Source organism: Rhea pennata, chromosome 17, assembly GCF_028389875.1.
Source record: "Rhea pennata isolate bPtePen1 chromosome 17, bPtePen1.pri, whole genome shotgun sequence".
Taxonomy (NCBI): Eukaryota; Metazoa; Chordata; class Aves; order Rheiformes; family Rheidae; genus Rhea; species Rhea pennata.
This window is the reverse complement of record NC_084679.1, coordinates 12,010,446-12,026,884: the sequence shown is the minus strand read 5'-3', so window position 1 is coordinate 12,026,884 and position 16,439 is coordinate 12,010,446. Positions and strand designations below refer to the sequence as shown.

General features: G+C 42.5%; 1 protein-coding gene across 5 annotated transcripts in view; it reads right to left on the bottom strand.

The window, feature by feature from the left end:
* The window catches only part of PISD (phosphatidylserine decarboxylase), a 30,562-nt gene extending 14,589 nt beyond the window's left edge, over nucleotides 1-15,973 (bottom strand). Inside the window, exons 1-3 of one of the 5 annotated variants that reach the window (XM_062590445.1) lie at nucleotides 15,910-15,973; nucleotides 12,373-12,467; nucleotides 5,804-5,979 (exon numbers count right to left, since the gene is read on the bottom strand). In XM_062590445.1, coding sequence (XP_062446429.1) covers nucleotides 5,804-5,979; nucleotides 12,373-12,467; nucleotides 15,910-15,959 — 321 coding nt within the window. In that variant the 5' untranslated portion in view covers nucleotides 15,960-15,973. Of the gene's footprint in view, nucleotides 1-1,467; nucleotides 1,490-5,803; nucleotides 5,980-12,372; nucleotides 12,468-15,909 lie in introns of those variants that run through there. The other 4 variants (XM_062590448.1, XM_062590443.1, XM_062590446.1 and 1 more) reach the window with 4 other exon arrangements.
* Nucleotides 15,974-16,439: the final 466 nt, after the last annotated feature.

Here is a 16,439-nt window from a genome sequence, read left to right as displayed (position 1 = left end):
CAACTGTACTTAAAACTGAAACTCACGTTTGAAATCATAGCGTGAATCATTAGGCTTGGAATCCTCTAGTCAGAGCACATAAATCCTTCTGGGCATGCTTTATGCGTTCGGAAACTGCCACTGTTTAAAAGATGCACTAAACGCACCCAAACACGACATTGGGAGCAGCTTTGCAGTTAGCAGAGGGGAGGTACCGAGGGACGTACAGCACGGCTAACGGTGCCACTCCTTTCCCAGCAGCATCTGTTTTATTTCAGACACACGTAATCCCAGTTCCCATGCGACCTCCCTGCGAGTCCGTCCTGCAAGAGAAATGCTCTGGACCCAGCCAGGAGCTCCAATTCTAAGAGCAAAACTAAACTGCTTTCGTGCTGCGGGGGAAACGTGAGCGCACGCTTGGCATCTGCGAAGGTCACGTGAGTTCTGAGTCACTTCCAGCATGCAGGGGAAGCACAGGCCAACGGTACCGCTTGCTGCGGATCTACTGGACTGACTAATGACCGGACTAGGCTCTGCTTCATCCATCTTTAAGTTTAAAATTCTTTACTTTTTAATTTTTTAAATCCTTTTTTAATATGAAGAAGCCGTCCTACAATTTCCCTTGATCTATTAAGCAAGATTTTTTTTTTCCTTGTGATTTTATATTGCTGTTTTAGTTGTATTCCTCTACAGAGGGGAAAAAAGGTGGTATTTTAAGCTAGCTATAAAGGGTAGTGGATAGTCTCAAAGATGTCTCCTGTGAAGGCAGGAGAAAAGGGGGGAAAAAAGTTTTATTTACTTTTTCGAAGTGACATGACAATTTCTGAGTCTTAAAATACACCATTCTGTTTTGGTATCTACTTCTGTAGTTACATTTTCCATTCCATATGCTTTCAGAAAAGAAAAAAAAAATCTTTAAGACATTTGTAAAGCAAACTTTCCGCTGTCGAGAGGCATTTATCGGGGAGCGAGAACGGGCCTTAGACCCTCCGCTGCAGCGCAACCCAGCCGCGGGCAGCTCGGGCGGCCGCACCTGCGCTCCGCTGCCGGCGCCGCTCGCAGCGGGACTCTAAACTCCGATAACGCCGGCTCCAGCGCCTCGTTTTGTTTAAAATTAGTACGAGATTATGATGAGAGCGGCGAGACTTTGGAACATCACTCGTGAAACTTCCAGCAAGCCGGAGACCGATGATTAATTGCCCTTCGGTAAGGGGACCCCCCGCGCCCTTACCTGCCGCCGCCCGGCGAGCGCTGCTTCGCCCCCGCGCTCCGGCGTTCGCGGGCGCCAAGGCGCGGCCGAGCCGCCCTCGCAAGCGGCCTCCAGCCACGCGAACCGCCGCGCCGGCCCTGACGCAGCCCCCCGGGGCACCGCGGCCGCCGCTCTCCCCGCCGCTGCCCACCTACCTCCCCGGAGCGCCGAGGCCGCTCGCCCGCCGCTCCCGGGCGGAGCGCCCGGCCCGGGGAGGCCGCCGCCGCCGCCCCGCTCACCTCCGGCAAGGGCTCTCCGCCAGCAAGGGCTCCCCGCCGCCGGCAAGGGCTCCCCTCCCCGCCGCCGCGCCCGGCCTTAAGGAAGCGGCGCGGGCGGCGACCCGCCCCGGCTCGCCTCGCAGCCACTGGCGCCGCGGCGGGGGCAGCGCCGAAGGGCTCGGGGCGGCCTCCAGGCAGCGGCACCCGCAGGGCCCCCGGCCCCCTCGGAGGAGGAGCCAGGGCAGGAGCAACGCGAAGGGAAACGGGCCGGGGAGGGGCCGGAGCACGGCGCCGCCGCCTCGCCGCGGCTCCCCGGGCAGCGCAGCCCGGTCGTTGTAACACCCTTCGCTTGTTGGTGTTAAAACTTCACCCACTTCAGCATGTTCTAATCATCTTTGCCATGCTCTTCGAGAAGTACGTTCTGTAATTGCCTGTTTGCTCAAACAAAAGTCAAAATACCAGAACACAGCAGGAAGTATGCCACGTAAGAGACCGACAAATCAGAGATTGTATTTCATTCTTCCGAGGCAGAACAGGTTGGATACAAACACCAGATTTTTTTCCCTCTTTTGGGGTCTTTTCTGAATTGGATTCATACATTTTACCACAGCACAATACTAAAGGTCCATCTCCTCCATGCCAAGACAAAAGCACTCTCAAAGACTCGCTGAGCTTTTTCCGATGCCCTCATTTCAACAGGAGAGACACTTACACAAAAGCAGCATTTTTAATTACTTCATCAGATCAGAACAAACTATGGATGCAAACTATGGATGCAACAACAAAAAAAAATTGCTCTTTCTCCAGAGAAATTGTTCATCTGGTCACTTTGTTCCTCAAACTCACTCTTCGGCCAAGGTTTCCCTGAGTAAATTGTGCTATCTGTTATCACCACTGCCCCAGTAAGAGGGGAAAATGCCTCTCATTAGCATATCTACAGCATGCCATGCATGCAGATCCCGGCCAGGAAATGTTCTGTGATAGCAAGGATTTGAAGCAGCAAGCATTAGTCTTCCATCCACCTGATAAATATCTGCCTGTCTACCTCCAAGCCCTCTGCTTTACCTCATCTAATTAAATGAAGGCTGATCCTCACTGGCATTCACAGTGCGAGACAAACTAAGGCGTTAATCAGCTCAAGCTATTAGCTGCATAATGTCTCTAAGAAAATTAATGGTATATGCTAAAGAAACCATAGCTCCCTGTCAAAAAAAAAAAAAAAAAAAAAGTACTTAAATAAGATTCATTTTTCCCCATTCTTTTATAAAGTTTGAGCAAAACAAAAGCACATAGGAATACACTCTTTTTTTAAATTCAGTCCAAACTATGCACACTTCTAGGATGATACCCCATATGCATCTCTGCAGTTGGGAGTTCTTCTCTACTTGCATAATATTATGATGGTCACATTTTTTACCTTTGTTTTTTTGTACAGAAGCATAGGACTCTCCCCTGCACATGGAGCTGTCTGGTGAAAGACGGTATATTCTCAAACGAACATGAGCTCGGTACTGTGGAATCAGACCTTCATAGCAACAAGCTCAGCGGGAAGGGCAAGCACAGCAGTTCCCTGCTCTGTGTCACCCTCTCAAAGCTCATGCAGTCACACGTGGTCTCTTCTTGCCTATGTAGAGGTGTATTTCTCCTGCTCTGAAGACAACACCCTTCTCTCCACTCCTAACTTTGCTTCCAGGGTGCCAAAAACACTAACAGAGAATAACAGAAAATGATAAGCCAGCAAAAAAAAGATGCTCTGCTTTCCAATCAAAAGGAACAATGCAGCTCTTATTTTTCTTGAATCCTTCATTGTTTGAAACATCTCTTGCAATGCCTGGACACAGTTTCTCTTTCTTCCTCTTAACTGTCAAGCTTCCTTTCCCTCCCACAAAAAGCATTCAACAGAACTCAAGCATATCAGGAAAGGACTAGGAGAACTTGTTAGTGTCTCCCACTAGTATCTGCTGCATTTGGAGCCCTGCTTATCAGTTTGAAATTCTTTGTGAGGTTTCCTGCTGCAAAAAATAAATCCTTTTTTTGCTTTTTCTTCAATCCTCACACCTCAAAATATATTAACTGCCAAATAATAACAAATCAGCATTCCAGTATAATAACAGAAAGCAAATATATCCAATTTTATTACCTAAAAGTCTGAATTAAAAAAAAAATTAAGTGTCAAAGCTGATGTGACATTGTCTTTTTGAATAAATACTCCACAGACATTTACTAGACTTTTTTTTCTTTTTTAATCAGGAAATAAACCTGTTTGAAATAAGCTTCAGCAGTAGAAGACTATATAGAAGACATTTTCAGACAAATTCCTCAGGAGCTATGATCGCCTAAGCTGCAAGCATCTGGACCCTCTGTATCATATCTGATTTGGCCATTCATGAAACCGAATTTAAGGATTCCAGTCCAGTCTCTTGTAGGCCTGTGGCCAAAAACACTCACAAACTTGCAGAATGCTTAGGAATGCAGAGAAATGGGGTGCTAAAGGTCACACTGAATCATCTCCAACATAATTTTTGTTGTTGTTGTTAAAAAAAAAAAAAAAAAAAAAAAAAAAAAAAAAAAAAAGCACTCGTCTCCTTTTAACTCTTCACCTTCAGAAATGCCACTCACCTGGCTGTTCTGCAGAACAGCATATTTATTTTTAACTGTCTAACACAGAGCTGTACAATTTATTTAACATTTCAAAGAGATATAGCAATTCTATGAAATCATTAAATAGTTCTCCCTTCAGTGTTGCAGTGAACATTTGACCCATGAATCTGATACGCACAGTCCAATTCCACAATAACTACTAAACTTGTTGAAGTCCAGAAAGAAAGGCAAAAATCCAAGATCAGCAAGAATCATTGCAGATTTAAGGGTTACCTTAAGGGAAAATGTCTCACTACATATTCACACACACAAAAAAGGTAAGCTTTTAATTATTAGATATTAATTCAGTCTCAGTTTCCTTGCAAAGTGATAAAGGAAGCAAGCAAACTGCCAAAAGTAGTATAGATTCAGTAGTTAGTGGGAAGATTAAAATCCCCCTACAACTACAGCACGCTCTATATCCACAGCTAGAACTACTAGGATGATAAACTCAGCACTGAATGTTTTTTTGAATGCTAAGTGTAATTTCAGCCTTGAATTGTTAATTCCTGCTAACTGATCTTAAAGATGGATTTGGTAGTCTTATGTTGATTTAGCACCAATACAGAATTATCAACAAATTTTGTAAACTTGTCTATTTTGATTTCTTTATTTTATTCTGTAAACTTTATAACATCCTTAACAGTTTGGTACCCTGCAATGCAAGGTGGGAAAAATAAGAACATGTGCTGCACTGAGCAAAGCCACAGCTTCTTCAGTTACCGTGGATGCATGCTTTATGCTCTGCAGGAGTGCTGGTGGACAGTAGGTTGAAAATGAGTCAGCAGCGTGCCACGGCAGCAATGAGGGCCAGCAGCATATGGAGCTGTATCAACAGGAGCAGAAGCCAAGGGAAGCTAAGGCAAGTAATTGTTCTCCTTTACTTTGTGCTCATTAGACCACACCTGGAATACTGTGTCTCGTTTTTAGCTTCCCAGGTCAAGAAAGATATTGATAAACTTGAGCACACCCAGTAAAGGGCTACCAAGATGGTGAGAGGGTTGGAGCACACAACTTATGAAGCTAAGGGAATTGGACTGGTTCAGCCTGGAGATGGCTTAGGGGGACCTAATAGCAGCCTGCAAATATCCAGCAAAATGCAACTGAGAAGATGGAGCCAGGCTCTTTACTGAAGGAGCTAGGGAGACAATAGTCATAAACTGAAACAGGAGAGTTTCACTAGACATAAGGAAAATATTTTTTACGGTGAGGATAATTAAGTATCAGAACAGGTTGCCCAGAGAGGCTGTGAAATCTCTGTCCTTGGAGACTATCAAGGCTCAACTGGACAAAGCTCTGAGCAGCCTGGTCTGAATTGAACATTAGCCCTGCTTTGAGCAGGAAGTCGGACTACATCACTTCAACCTGAATCATTCTACACCTACTGAACATCTTTTTATTCAAAATCCAGAACACAATCAAGGATCAATCACCCCTGCCTGACTACTTATCCCCTCCACCTTTGATTTAACAAGTATTAGAAAAAAAAATGTGTGGGCATACTAAAAGATGAGGGAGATGCTAGCAGTTTCTAGTGTATCATTACATTGACTTTAGCAGAAAGGATAGTTATTTAAAAGACAGAAACCTTAGTTCCATGATTTGTCAGAAAGGGCACTGGCAGTAGAGCACAAACTAAATTTTCTATTATTGGAATGCAAGCAAAGTAGTTTTGCATCAAACGTGCCAGAAGCAAAATCTGTTGTAGCTTTCTTACCTCCCACTCGCTTGCAAGCTTGATAGGCACATCTATGCCCCTCTTCTCCAGCTGTTCCAACTTGTAACCTTCGTATTTTCTGTACCCTGCATATCCCCCACCTGTAGCCACCAGAACATGGAAGGGGCGTAGCCGGAAGGCTTGTCTTACTGGAGCAGTATGAAGGTTTTTCCTGTCTGTGACAAAAAAAAAGAAAAAAAAAAGACCTTCAGGAAACAGAACAATTGCACAATAAAGATAAAGCTATGATGTGGGGTGAGGGATATCAGCCGAGATGATGAAAACATTATCAGAGATCAGTGACGCAGAAGTATGGGCAGATGCTCCGAAGCACTCCAGTTATTGCAGCTTACCAAGTTACTGAGACCCAGCTGATGAGCCCTAACTATCCTTACGTGTTCTTAACCTCTTCCCCCTCTCCCTCCACATCCCTCCAACATTCTTCCCGCTACACAATAGACAAATGAGCTGCCTGAATGCACCGCACAACTGGGTTTCATAGCTCTCATGTCTTTGCCTCTGGATTTTTACCATACTTCCCAACTATGAGATTTTCTACATAGCTACTATATAGAATAATCAGTTTATAGGAAACAACTCTAGCACTGTATAGTGTCATGCTTCTCAATCATTATAGTTGGGGAATCCCCAAACTGTACAGCTAACTAGAAGAGGAAGGGAAAAAATAACTTGCTTTAATACACATTTGGTAAACAGGCTGGAGACACATTTCTGCTGCATTAAAGGTCATTATATGGAAAAATATACTATATTTAACTATTATTGCGCCTATTCCATACTGAGCATTACCAAGCTCCTCTTGCTTAACACAGGCTTTGCATACGGTATGGGAAATACATGTATGCTGTACTGTTACTAAGCAACAGGCCAGCCACAAAGGGTATCACAGTGGAAAGCATCTTCCTTCCAAAATCTTCAGCGAAGAAAGATACATTCAGGTTTAATGGGTTGCCTAAGTATAGAATGTATTTCTTATATCTGCATTACAGTCAATCTCAAGGTTCTCAGCCATGGACGTAAGTCACTACTGACTAGAGAAAATGCTGCCCAAAGGGATTCATTCTTGGATACTAATTGGTGTTGTTTCCACAGCAATTATTAACACAAATGATCGGGAATGAAAAACAATGGACAACATCTCCTTCCATCAATGTCCAGTTTAGGACTTGATTACAAAAAAACACCTTAACAGCGGCAGCAAAAATGAACCTACTTAATTTGTAAAATACCAAATCTGTTTCTAGGCACCTGTAAACACAATGAACATCTGTTTGGAAATCTTAGCAAATAATTGCTTAGCAATTTAATTCTAAGTAATAGCATAATTAGATGCATTCAGCTATTCTTCCTCCATAATGCAGCAAAAAAGATGCCCAATAAAAGTAATTCTTGCACACATTTTATCAAAATACTATTTTTGCTCATTTCTTCTATATATGGACTTTAAAATATACTTTAATCATCATAAAGTACAGTGTTATGTGAAGACAGCTTTATTCTCACTGGGAAAGGAATTTTATTTTTTGGAAAATTACTAAAATTATAGTTAGATTCTGGAAAATGCTCTACCTAAAGGACAACTCTCAATAACAGACAGGGATAATTTAGACCAGCTGAATTTTTATAGTGTTTTATTTATTTTAAATTTACAAAGACTCTATAACCTTTCCTCTTGGACATGCATAGACAACTGCATCACTATCACAACAGAAGTGTCTGTACTCAGACAAACAATACACTTTAGCCCTAAAGCCTTTAGTTCCCTTTCCACCAAATCTTTGGTCCAAAGTCAGCAAAGCCGCTCTGCAGTTTCACCAGAGCTGAGCAAATTCTCAAACCAAAACCCTCTCTGCAAACAGCTCTTTTTGGTTTGTAACTAGGGAGAGGAGTTTTCCACTTCAAAAGCTTCTACTGATTACACCTATGCGAACATTTCTCTCTCTGTGCAAGAGAATCATTTTGTGTTCCACAAGGCACAGCAAACACATACAATTTAACCTGTCAATAAATGATGTGAAGAATGGTCACCCCCTCCTCCCATCTCCTGTACCAGTGCAACAGCGCTTCTGTAACAGGTATCCAAAACATGATCAGCAAAGACATTCAACATGCTATTACTTAGCTATTTTTGTGCCTTTCAGGCACAAAACTCCACACCTTTCAGACACAGATAAAATTCACATAACAAGTTTTAAAAATCCAAGACAAAAAGATTATTTACTGATTTTGGCAATAATATTGTATTCATGCAGCTGGCACTGTTCAGCTTTCAACTGAACATTATGTTCTTTGATGATAGAAAGACTACTGCAGCTCTCTGGCAAGCAGCATGAGAATGCGAGGAAAGCTCATGTCTTTTGCAGATGAGCCAACAGAAACAAGTCCAGGACAGGAGGAAAACACTTTGGACTTTTAACATACTAATAACATTTTTATGGACTTTGAACCATAGATTTGAACTCCTTACAGATAAAGCAAACCTGTTTCAGATCTCCCTTAACCTTCAAGGATATTCAGCAAACAAAAAGTACAAGTTACCTTCTTTGCAGCAAGTGAAAGAGACTCATTCCCTCAGAAACAATACAGCAGTGCAGGATGAGAAAGCAAACTGCGTAAATTGAGGCATCCTCTAGTCTACTCAATGAGATGTAATGGTGCAAGTATTGTTTTGTTACTCTGACCAAATTAAGAATGTCTTCTAGAAAAGGATACGAATTCTTAACAGCAGTTGCTGAGATAAGAGAGGTTGAGATAAAACTAAAGGAGAGTTATTTTCTCTTCCTAATGACACCCTTTGCAAATCATCTAGATTTAAACCTAAATCAGAATCATATTACAAATAATTACATTGTTAATTATCAGTCAATTATTTAATCAATCCTTCTGGGGACTCCTATCCTCAAATCAATAAAGTTTCAATCCACTTTTTTTCAATCAGTGAAAAGCTTAAAGAAAGGAGACAGGACTGCAAAAAATTCATGCACTGGTTGCACAATAAAAGGGTAACTTAGGTCATTTTTCATTCAGTAGTCAGAGAAAAGACATTTGCCTCCGAAGAACTTAATTATCCAAATCCTTTTTGCATAGCAATATTGGTAACTATACTAGATTTATAAATTGGTATTACTAATTCATTCAATTTTATAAAAATAACCAGAAACAGACTCTTTAGACTGATGTAAAAGACTTAACAGTAAAAAAATAAAAAACTCATCTGTACAGAGATTTGATTATGTTATTGGTCTATATATAACCTATCTAAACAAAGCAGAAGTTGATATAACAATTAGTTTGTTTTCTGAAAACCATATGCAGTTCTTATATTGATACGACAACACACACATTTGTTGGAATTTTATCAACAAATACTTACTAAAAACCAAACAGTAATACACACTCTCCACAGCATTGCCCAACTAGAATAACTCCAAGTACAAGCATCATATTAAACACACCAGCAAGTCTTAAACATTTCATGTAATCCTAGTTTGATTTCCTGATCTATTAAAATTACAGGTACAGACAGAAATACATGAGGATATTTAGACCTTTCCTTTCTTGCAGGCCACTGCTGAAGTCGGACTTCCACAGACGTCTCGTGGTGAATCAGGTAAGACAGTCAAAGTTTTCAACAAATTCCCATCTATTGTTTCCTCATTCTACTATTTCCTCATTATCTGTTAGGAATTAGTTTGATGTCTCCTTACTGAATCAGTCACTTCATAGCCTAACACACAAGATTATTTCATCAGTTTTCATGTTGATAACAGATACCGTTTTAGCTATCAGGCCCATTTTGCATGGCTATGCTATTATTAAAGTCTCTCAGACGATGTCCACACAAATTCCTTCACACACCACCTTCAAAATATCTGTCCAGAAAGAGCCAGAGACAAGCGTGCCTTACTTGATTCTTGGACATGCCCACCTGCTAGGAATACTCAAGCACACCAAAATATTTTTTAAAAGTTGCAGAATATGATAACCATTAAATTCATGTAAAAGACTCCTGTTACCCAGCCCGTTTCAATTTACTGACATACGTGACTTCATGATTTTGTCTAACCGTACAGTGATTACCAAAAGACATACTCTGAGATTTGCCGTTTGTAGAAAGTAAAACATTCTTAGTAGCAGACTTTTGAAAACTTCTTAGAACATCTGTAAGAACAATTTTTATAAGTTAAAAAGACGATGTGGTTTAGAGCAAAGACATTGGCATCAAGAGGATCCTATGCATTATGAATGATTTAGCCCCTACCATGATGTTTGATTTGTGGAATTCTCACGTGCTTCAACAACACAACAGGGCAGGAAGATAAAGAGTCTAAAAAGCAAAACTCCCATGACTTCATCCTCAAAAAAGGAAGCTGCATTACAAAACAGAGTCATAACTGTAAGACTAAAGGGTAATTTTTCTGAAAGGAGTTCAGTTTGACAGTACATGCTGTTTTAGAGTTGCTGTGATGGTTTATTTATAGTATTACATTGACTTAATTACTGTGAAGTCTTCTGACCATCAGGAAAGTAAAACAGTTGATGGAAAACACTGCCAATGACAGATCCGGACATACACTGTCCCAGTACTAAAACAGCACATTATAGCATATAACTCTATAGGCCTTAATAGCACATCAAATGCAAGTACTACCACATACCTTTTCCCTTCTGTGAACATCTAGAATAGAAAAGTGACTTAAAAGATTTCCATTCTGACCCCTACTTAAGATACAGTGCAGAAACCTCTTAATAATCTGACACAGCCTTCTGCACAGCTCACACCTGGACTTGCCTTTCAAAATCCAGTTTATGGGAGCAAAAATTCAGTTTGCTCAATATGAACATATATACCTTCAAGGACAGAAAAAGAGCTTGAGTGAAAAGTTTCTAAGTGACTGATGTAATGTGTATGTAAAGTACATGGAATATTGGCTCAGCAGAGCCAGTCCATTAAAGTGTTTTTTTAGATAAAACTGTCCTAACATGAATGTATCTGCTAAAATGCACTCTCTAAAGCAGAGAGATTTTCAAACATAGGCTCCTCAGACAACTATACGATCCACAGAAGGTAATTAGGGAAATTAAAGCCCATTGACCTTGGGTTTAATTTGCTATACTAAGATCATAATTACTAGAAAAAAATTTAGGTGTTTAGAAAAGTTTAAAAACTACAGGTATTGGGGCTTCTATATATATGTTTTTCCCCACCTAGCACGTGTTACTAGGATTGCTCTAAGCACTGAGATCATAGTCTATCTGATTAAATTCAGTTTACATAATATTCTACTTTCTCCAGCTGCTAAAACTAGGCAGTATGGGGCAATGGCTCATTTTTCATACTGCTTACCTCTGAAGTGACACAATTGTGACATGACTAACTTCGAGTTTACAGTATGTTATTAAGAGTTTAACAAAAATGCCTGCAAGGGAAAACTTGTATCATGTTCATGTTGGCACACTGGTGAAGCAAGAAAGGTGCATTTATACTGTAATTACATCCAAGAGGCATGTCTGAAGGATGTGGAGCTGCTTGGCTCTTGTAATGTTTGTACATATTAAGTTATTTAAATAGCACACTTGTCAAAAAACAAGTTTTGCGCAGAAGATGTAAACATGACCTATATAAATTTCCTTTATCAAGAAAAAAACAGAGACAGACAGGCAATGTAGCAGCCATTACTTTATTATCCTAGCTCCTATTCTGCTGGGCCTGCTAGACAGGTTTCCTCAGAAGCGATAATCTCAGTGAACAGGACAAGTGTCAAAGGATCAAGGAGACTTGAAAAAAAGGCAAATATCCTCAAAGGGGACACATTAAGACAGACCATTAAGGTGGCAGATCTCAATACAACAAAGCAAGCCACAGAAGCCAACTTTTTTTTGTGACAGAAACAAGCACAGCTACAATGCAGACAGAGAGAATAAAGATAATGAGGAAGAAAACTCACAAGATAGAGCTTAACAGGACACGTGCTTGTTTAACAGAGATATTCCTAGTTTGGGGGCTGATATTCCTCCAGACGAGATCTACTCCACCTTTCCAGTTTTAGCCAAGAAAAAGTACTCCCAAACTATTCTCAAAGTTTGTGTGCAAGGCTCCCCATATCTATAAAATCATTGTGGAATTGGTGGCACTTCAAAAGGAAGGAGAGGAAGCTTTTAGCCAGTCTTAAATACTCCTGTTGTTTGAACAAATAATTTCTCTTGTTGTTGCTGCTACAACTTGCTATTCAGATATTCCAGAACAGTTGACAGGCAATAAATAACATCTCATAACGAATCTTATGAGATAGATAAATACAATTCTTTTACTGCCTGGAAAACAGAACACCAAGGAAGTAAAGCAACATTTGCAAGCATACATCTATGGAAATGCCAGGAATTGAACAGGTCTCTAGACACCCAACTCCATCTCCTTTAATCTGAAGGATTTCATATTCATCCATATGTGACCAGGAATTTGTTTAATTTTGAGCTTTTGCACTTACAGATTTACCGCAACCCTTAATTTAAAAACACCAGATAGGCAAGAGCCTTTCTTCACTTACCACTGAAAAAGGTCCTAGAAGGTGGCTCTTTCCACAGAACTTGAGTTCTAATACACAGGCTCCCAGGTATAAGGAAGTTACAGTTAGTCAGCAAACTGCAAATATAACACACAAGAAATGGTTGCCTAAGTACAGATATTTTATAATACAAATCTAAACAGTTCAACATAGTGAGGTAATCTTATTCTCAGCAGCCGATTAACACAGAAAAGTCTCCTTAAAGTCATAAAATTCCTACAGAATCTTTCCCATCTAGCCTATTCCAAAATCTGTCAATGCAATTATTCCTGCAAATACTAGATTTTTTTAAGGCTTCATCCATTTTATCTTTTCATTTTCTTATCAAAATATTGACACATGTTCCTCGAAGATAATTCTATCAGAACAGTGATACTTGGATGGTATTGTGTGTGTGCTGATCTCAACAGCATCCTTTTTGGTACTGCATACTGATGAAATTATGTACCATATCTCAGGCTATTACAAGTTCTAATATAATTATGATTGTGAATATAACCTGAGTCTTACAAGAAGAGTGAGGAAACAAGTTAAGGTTTTATTCTATTTCATACGCTGCTCAGGCCTACATGTTCAATAATCTGGGGGTCTGGGGGAGTTTTTTTTTTTTTTTTTTTTTTTTTTAATAAGTGACTCTAGAGCTAATGAGAGTTGATATTCTCTAGAGCTACCTGCAATTTAACACAAACCAGTTTTTATCCATCAGCATGAGAATTACACCTTCTAAAGCAAGCACATTACTTGCATTTTGCTGGGATAAACTAGAATTTTTAAAGCAAGATTTCTCTACTTATAGAGAAGGCACGTAGCACAAACATCAGCATTATCTTCTGCAACAACATGGCTAATATGCATTTACCTCCATCCAAATATAATGCTTTTAGTGGACAAAGGCGAGTTTAGTCATCCTAATCAAAACAAACCCTGCTTGCAAACATAGTGGTTAATTTTGTAATGATGTTGTTTAGCATTTGGGACTATTTCTTCTCCAGCAGGCTCCCATACAAATGTCATTAAGGGCATTCCTTCAACAGCTACTGTTTTAAGAGACACTCATGAATTGTGTTCATGCATCTCTTTCCTTACCAGCTTGGTGGGAAGGTAGGTACACAGAAAAGATACAGATGGTATGAAGAAGTATTATCATTTATTAGACCAACTGGTATAGCTGGAAAACTAGAAAAGCTGCCGGGCACAGAAGCTCTTTCTAGAGTTCTGAAACTTGTCTTACCACTTTTTTTACAATAGTGAATTGTAATGTCAGTGGTTCTCCCACTCCGAAAACACAAAAAATAAAGCTCATAACTGGCCAACACTGGAAAAAATTTCAACCAGGATTTTTGATATATTTAATATCAAAAATATATTTAATATGTTTCATGTTTCTAATAAATCTGAAGAGATTTCATCTGATTGTAGAAGAATGATTCTTGTTCCAAGTTTGTTAATAAAACTGCTTAGACAAGTACGAAGATGGCCTGGCACCACTGCAGACTGTTACTAGATAGGATCACAGATCCAAACCACAACAGGAGAGGGGCAGTGTTCTCACACAAACGAGCTTACTACCTTGCGAGGAACAAGGTCTGGCAGGTCTTTGCACAACCCACTCATCCTGGCGATGCAAATGCAACAACTCACTTGTCTTCGCTTGGTCCTCAGGCCTTCTCTATGCTCTTGATCTAACACATACTGAACAGAGTAATACTGCATTTCCTTGCAAGCTATTACATCATTTAGACTGATGTAATTACAGGAAATGTTTATAATTCTCAAAAATTTTAAAGAATGAATTTCAGACATCTACTGAGTTACATATAGACTTTTTAATAATGGAGAGAATGTCTATAGTGGATTTTTTTGTCCAGAAATCACATAATGATAGTCAACACTTGCTAACAATGGTTTAATATGCAAGTCAAGGACAAACAACTATAGTTTTTACTTATCCCTGTAACGTCATGTCAAAAATATTTCGCTCCATGATCACTATTAAAACTAATATATTACACCCAAATATGATGAGACAGTCCCTCCCCTGAATGTGGATTCCCCTAACCAGATGCCAAACGTGCCACTCTACTGCATCACCTCCCAGGATATTATTTCCTTAACAAGACAGAAAAAGCATCTCTACGTTGCTGCCGAACCTGTATGTTTTACATAGCAATGTGATGCAATTTTGCAACGAACAATGAGGTGAACTCACCCACTCAGGTCATACACCAGACCTATACTCATTTGCTGTATTACAAGACCTGTTTTAAAACATACTGAAACATCTGGAATAAAAGGAACACTTGCCTGTCAGTAGGCTAATAGTCTATGGACTACTACTAAGGGATTCAAGAATTATTATGATAACCTAATCCAGTTGCGATAATTGACCATATGCTGGAAGAGTTTTAGCACCCAATAGAGTGAAGGAAAGAAAAAAAAAAACTACTTAGCTGCAGCCTAAAATCTCACAGCTCAGAAACCTCCACTGTACTGCATCACTTAGATAAGTATTCTGAAGACATATATTAGTCTTGTTACACAGCAAACTAGGAAGACACCCCGCCAGAACAAGAACAGCCCCACTGCTTCCAGTGCTTGTCATGTTGCCACAGTACAGCAGCGCACACCACAACTTCGTATCGCAGCAGATCGATTACCACAGAGCAAGGACGCAACAATTAACTGCAGACCCTAAACTCGCATCAAAATTGTTTTCAGCATCCAGCACAGGAAACCAAAATCCTCTGTGCTCTGAAAACCACCTAAAAGGAGATAAAGGCAGTAAGGCCAAGCAATTCCCCATCAGTCCTGTCACCCCTGCTCGGGGCAGGCTGACCTTGCCGGGTGTGCTGGGGAGCGCTGGCCCACGGCACCTGCTGGAGCTGTGTCACAGAAAGAGCTTTTTAAATCATTTTTAATCATGTCACGGCTACGAGACATATAAACTTGGGAAATATCATCCCTGAAGCCCTGCCAAGGCGCTCGCGGGCGTCGCTGGCGCTGCCCCGGCCCGAGCTCCTCTCCGCGGATTGCATAAGCTCGGTGCGAGGGGGCTGCCGACCCCCACAGCGCGCACCAGCGCTGTCAGCTGAGAGCCCCAAAACTCAGCTGAAATTACACGAGACCACGCGCCTTCCTTCCTCGGGGGAAAAAAAAAGGAAAAAAAAGGAAACGCAGAAAACCTTATTTTCCCTTCCCAGCTGGGAGAAGGCGGGCAGGACTCCCTGCACACGGCCAGAGCACCCGAGACACGAACATTTTTACCCCTGAGAGGGAAACACGGGCGAGGGGGCGCCGCAGCGAGAGGGCTGCGACCCCCGGCCCGGCCCGGCCCGGCCCGGGGGAGGCAGAGCCGCCGCCGCCGCCGCCGGCCCCTGCTCACGCCCCCTGCCCGTGGGTCCCGGCTGTCAGGCAGCGGCTGTCGCTTGGCCCCCAGCTCCGCCGGCAGCGGGGTAGCGCAGCGCAGCGCAGCGCAGCGCAGCGCAGCGCCGGGCCCCGGCCCCGGCCCCGGCCCCGTACCTGCTCCGCCGCAGCGCCGCCCCGCCGCGCCGCGCCACGGCCGCCGCCATCTTGTTGTTGCCGCCGCCGCCGCCGCGTCGTCTGTGGCGGCCCGCGCGGGAGGGCGGGAGAGGGGCGCGGGGCGGGGCGGGGCCGGCGGCGGGCGGAGCGCGGCGGGGCCGGGCGGCTCCGCGCGGCCGGGGCCGGGCTGAGGAGGAGCCGCGGGCGCCTTCCCCGCGGCGCGCGCGGCTGTGTCGGGGCGGCGGCGGCGGCGGCGGCGGCGGCGGGGGCCCGGGCGGTGCTGGCGCGGAGCGGCTGGGCCTGCCCGCGGGTCCTTTACCCGTTCGCCCGCAGCCCGGAGGGTTTTGTAAAGGCGCTTTGGGTCCCACCCTCGTAGGAGCCTCATTACTGCAAGCGGCTTAATTGTCCTTTTCTGACGGTGGCGCAGGGTGGACCAGGAGGGAGAGAATCCCAAAGTGCCGCTGCAGTGTGTGCAGCTCCTCAGGGCTGCAGGGCCTTGGCCTCTCCCCTGCCCTCTACCGCTGCTTTTC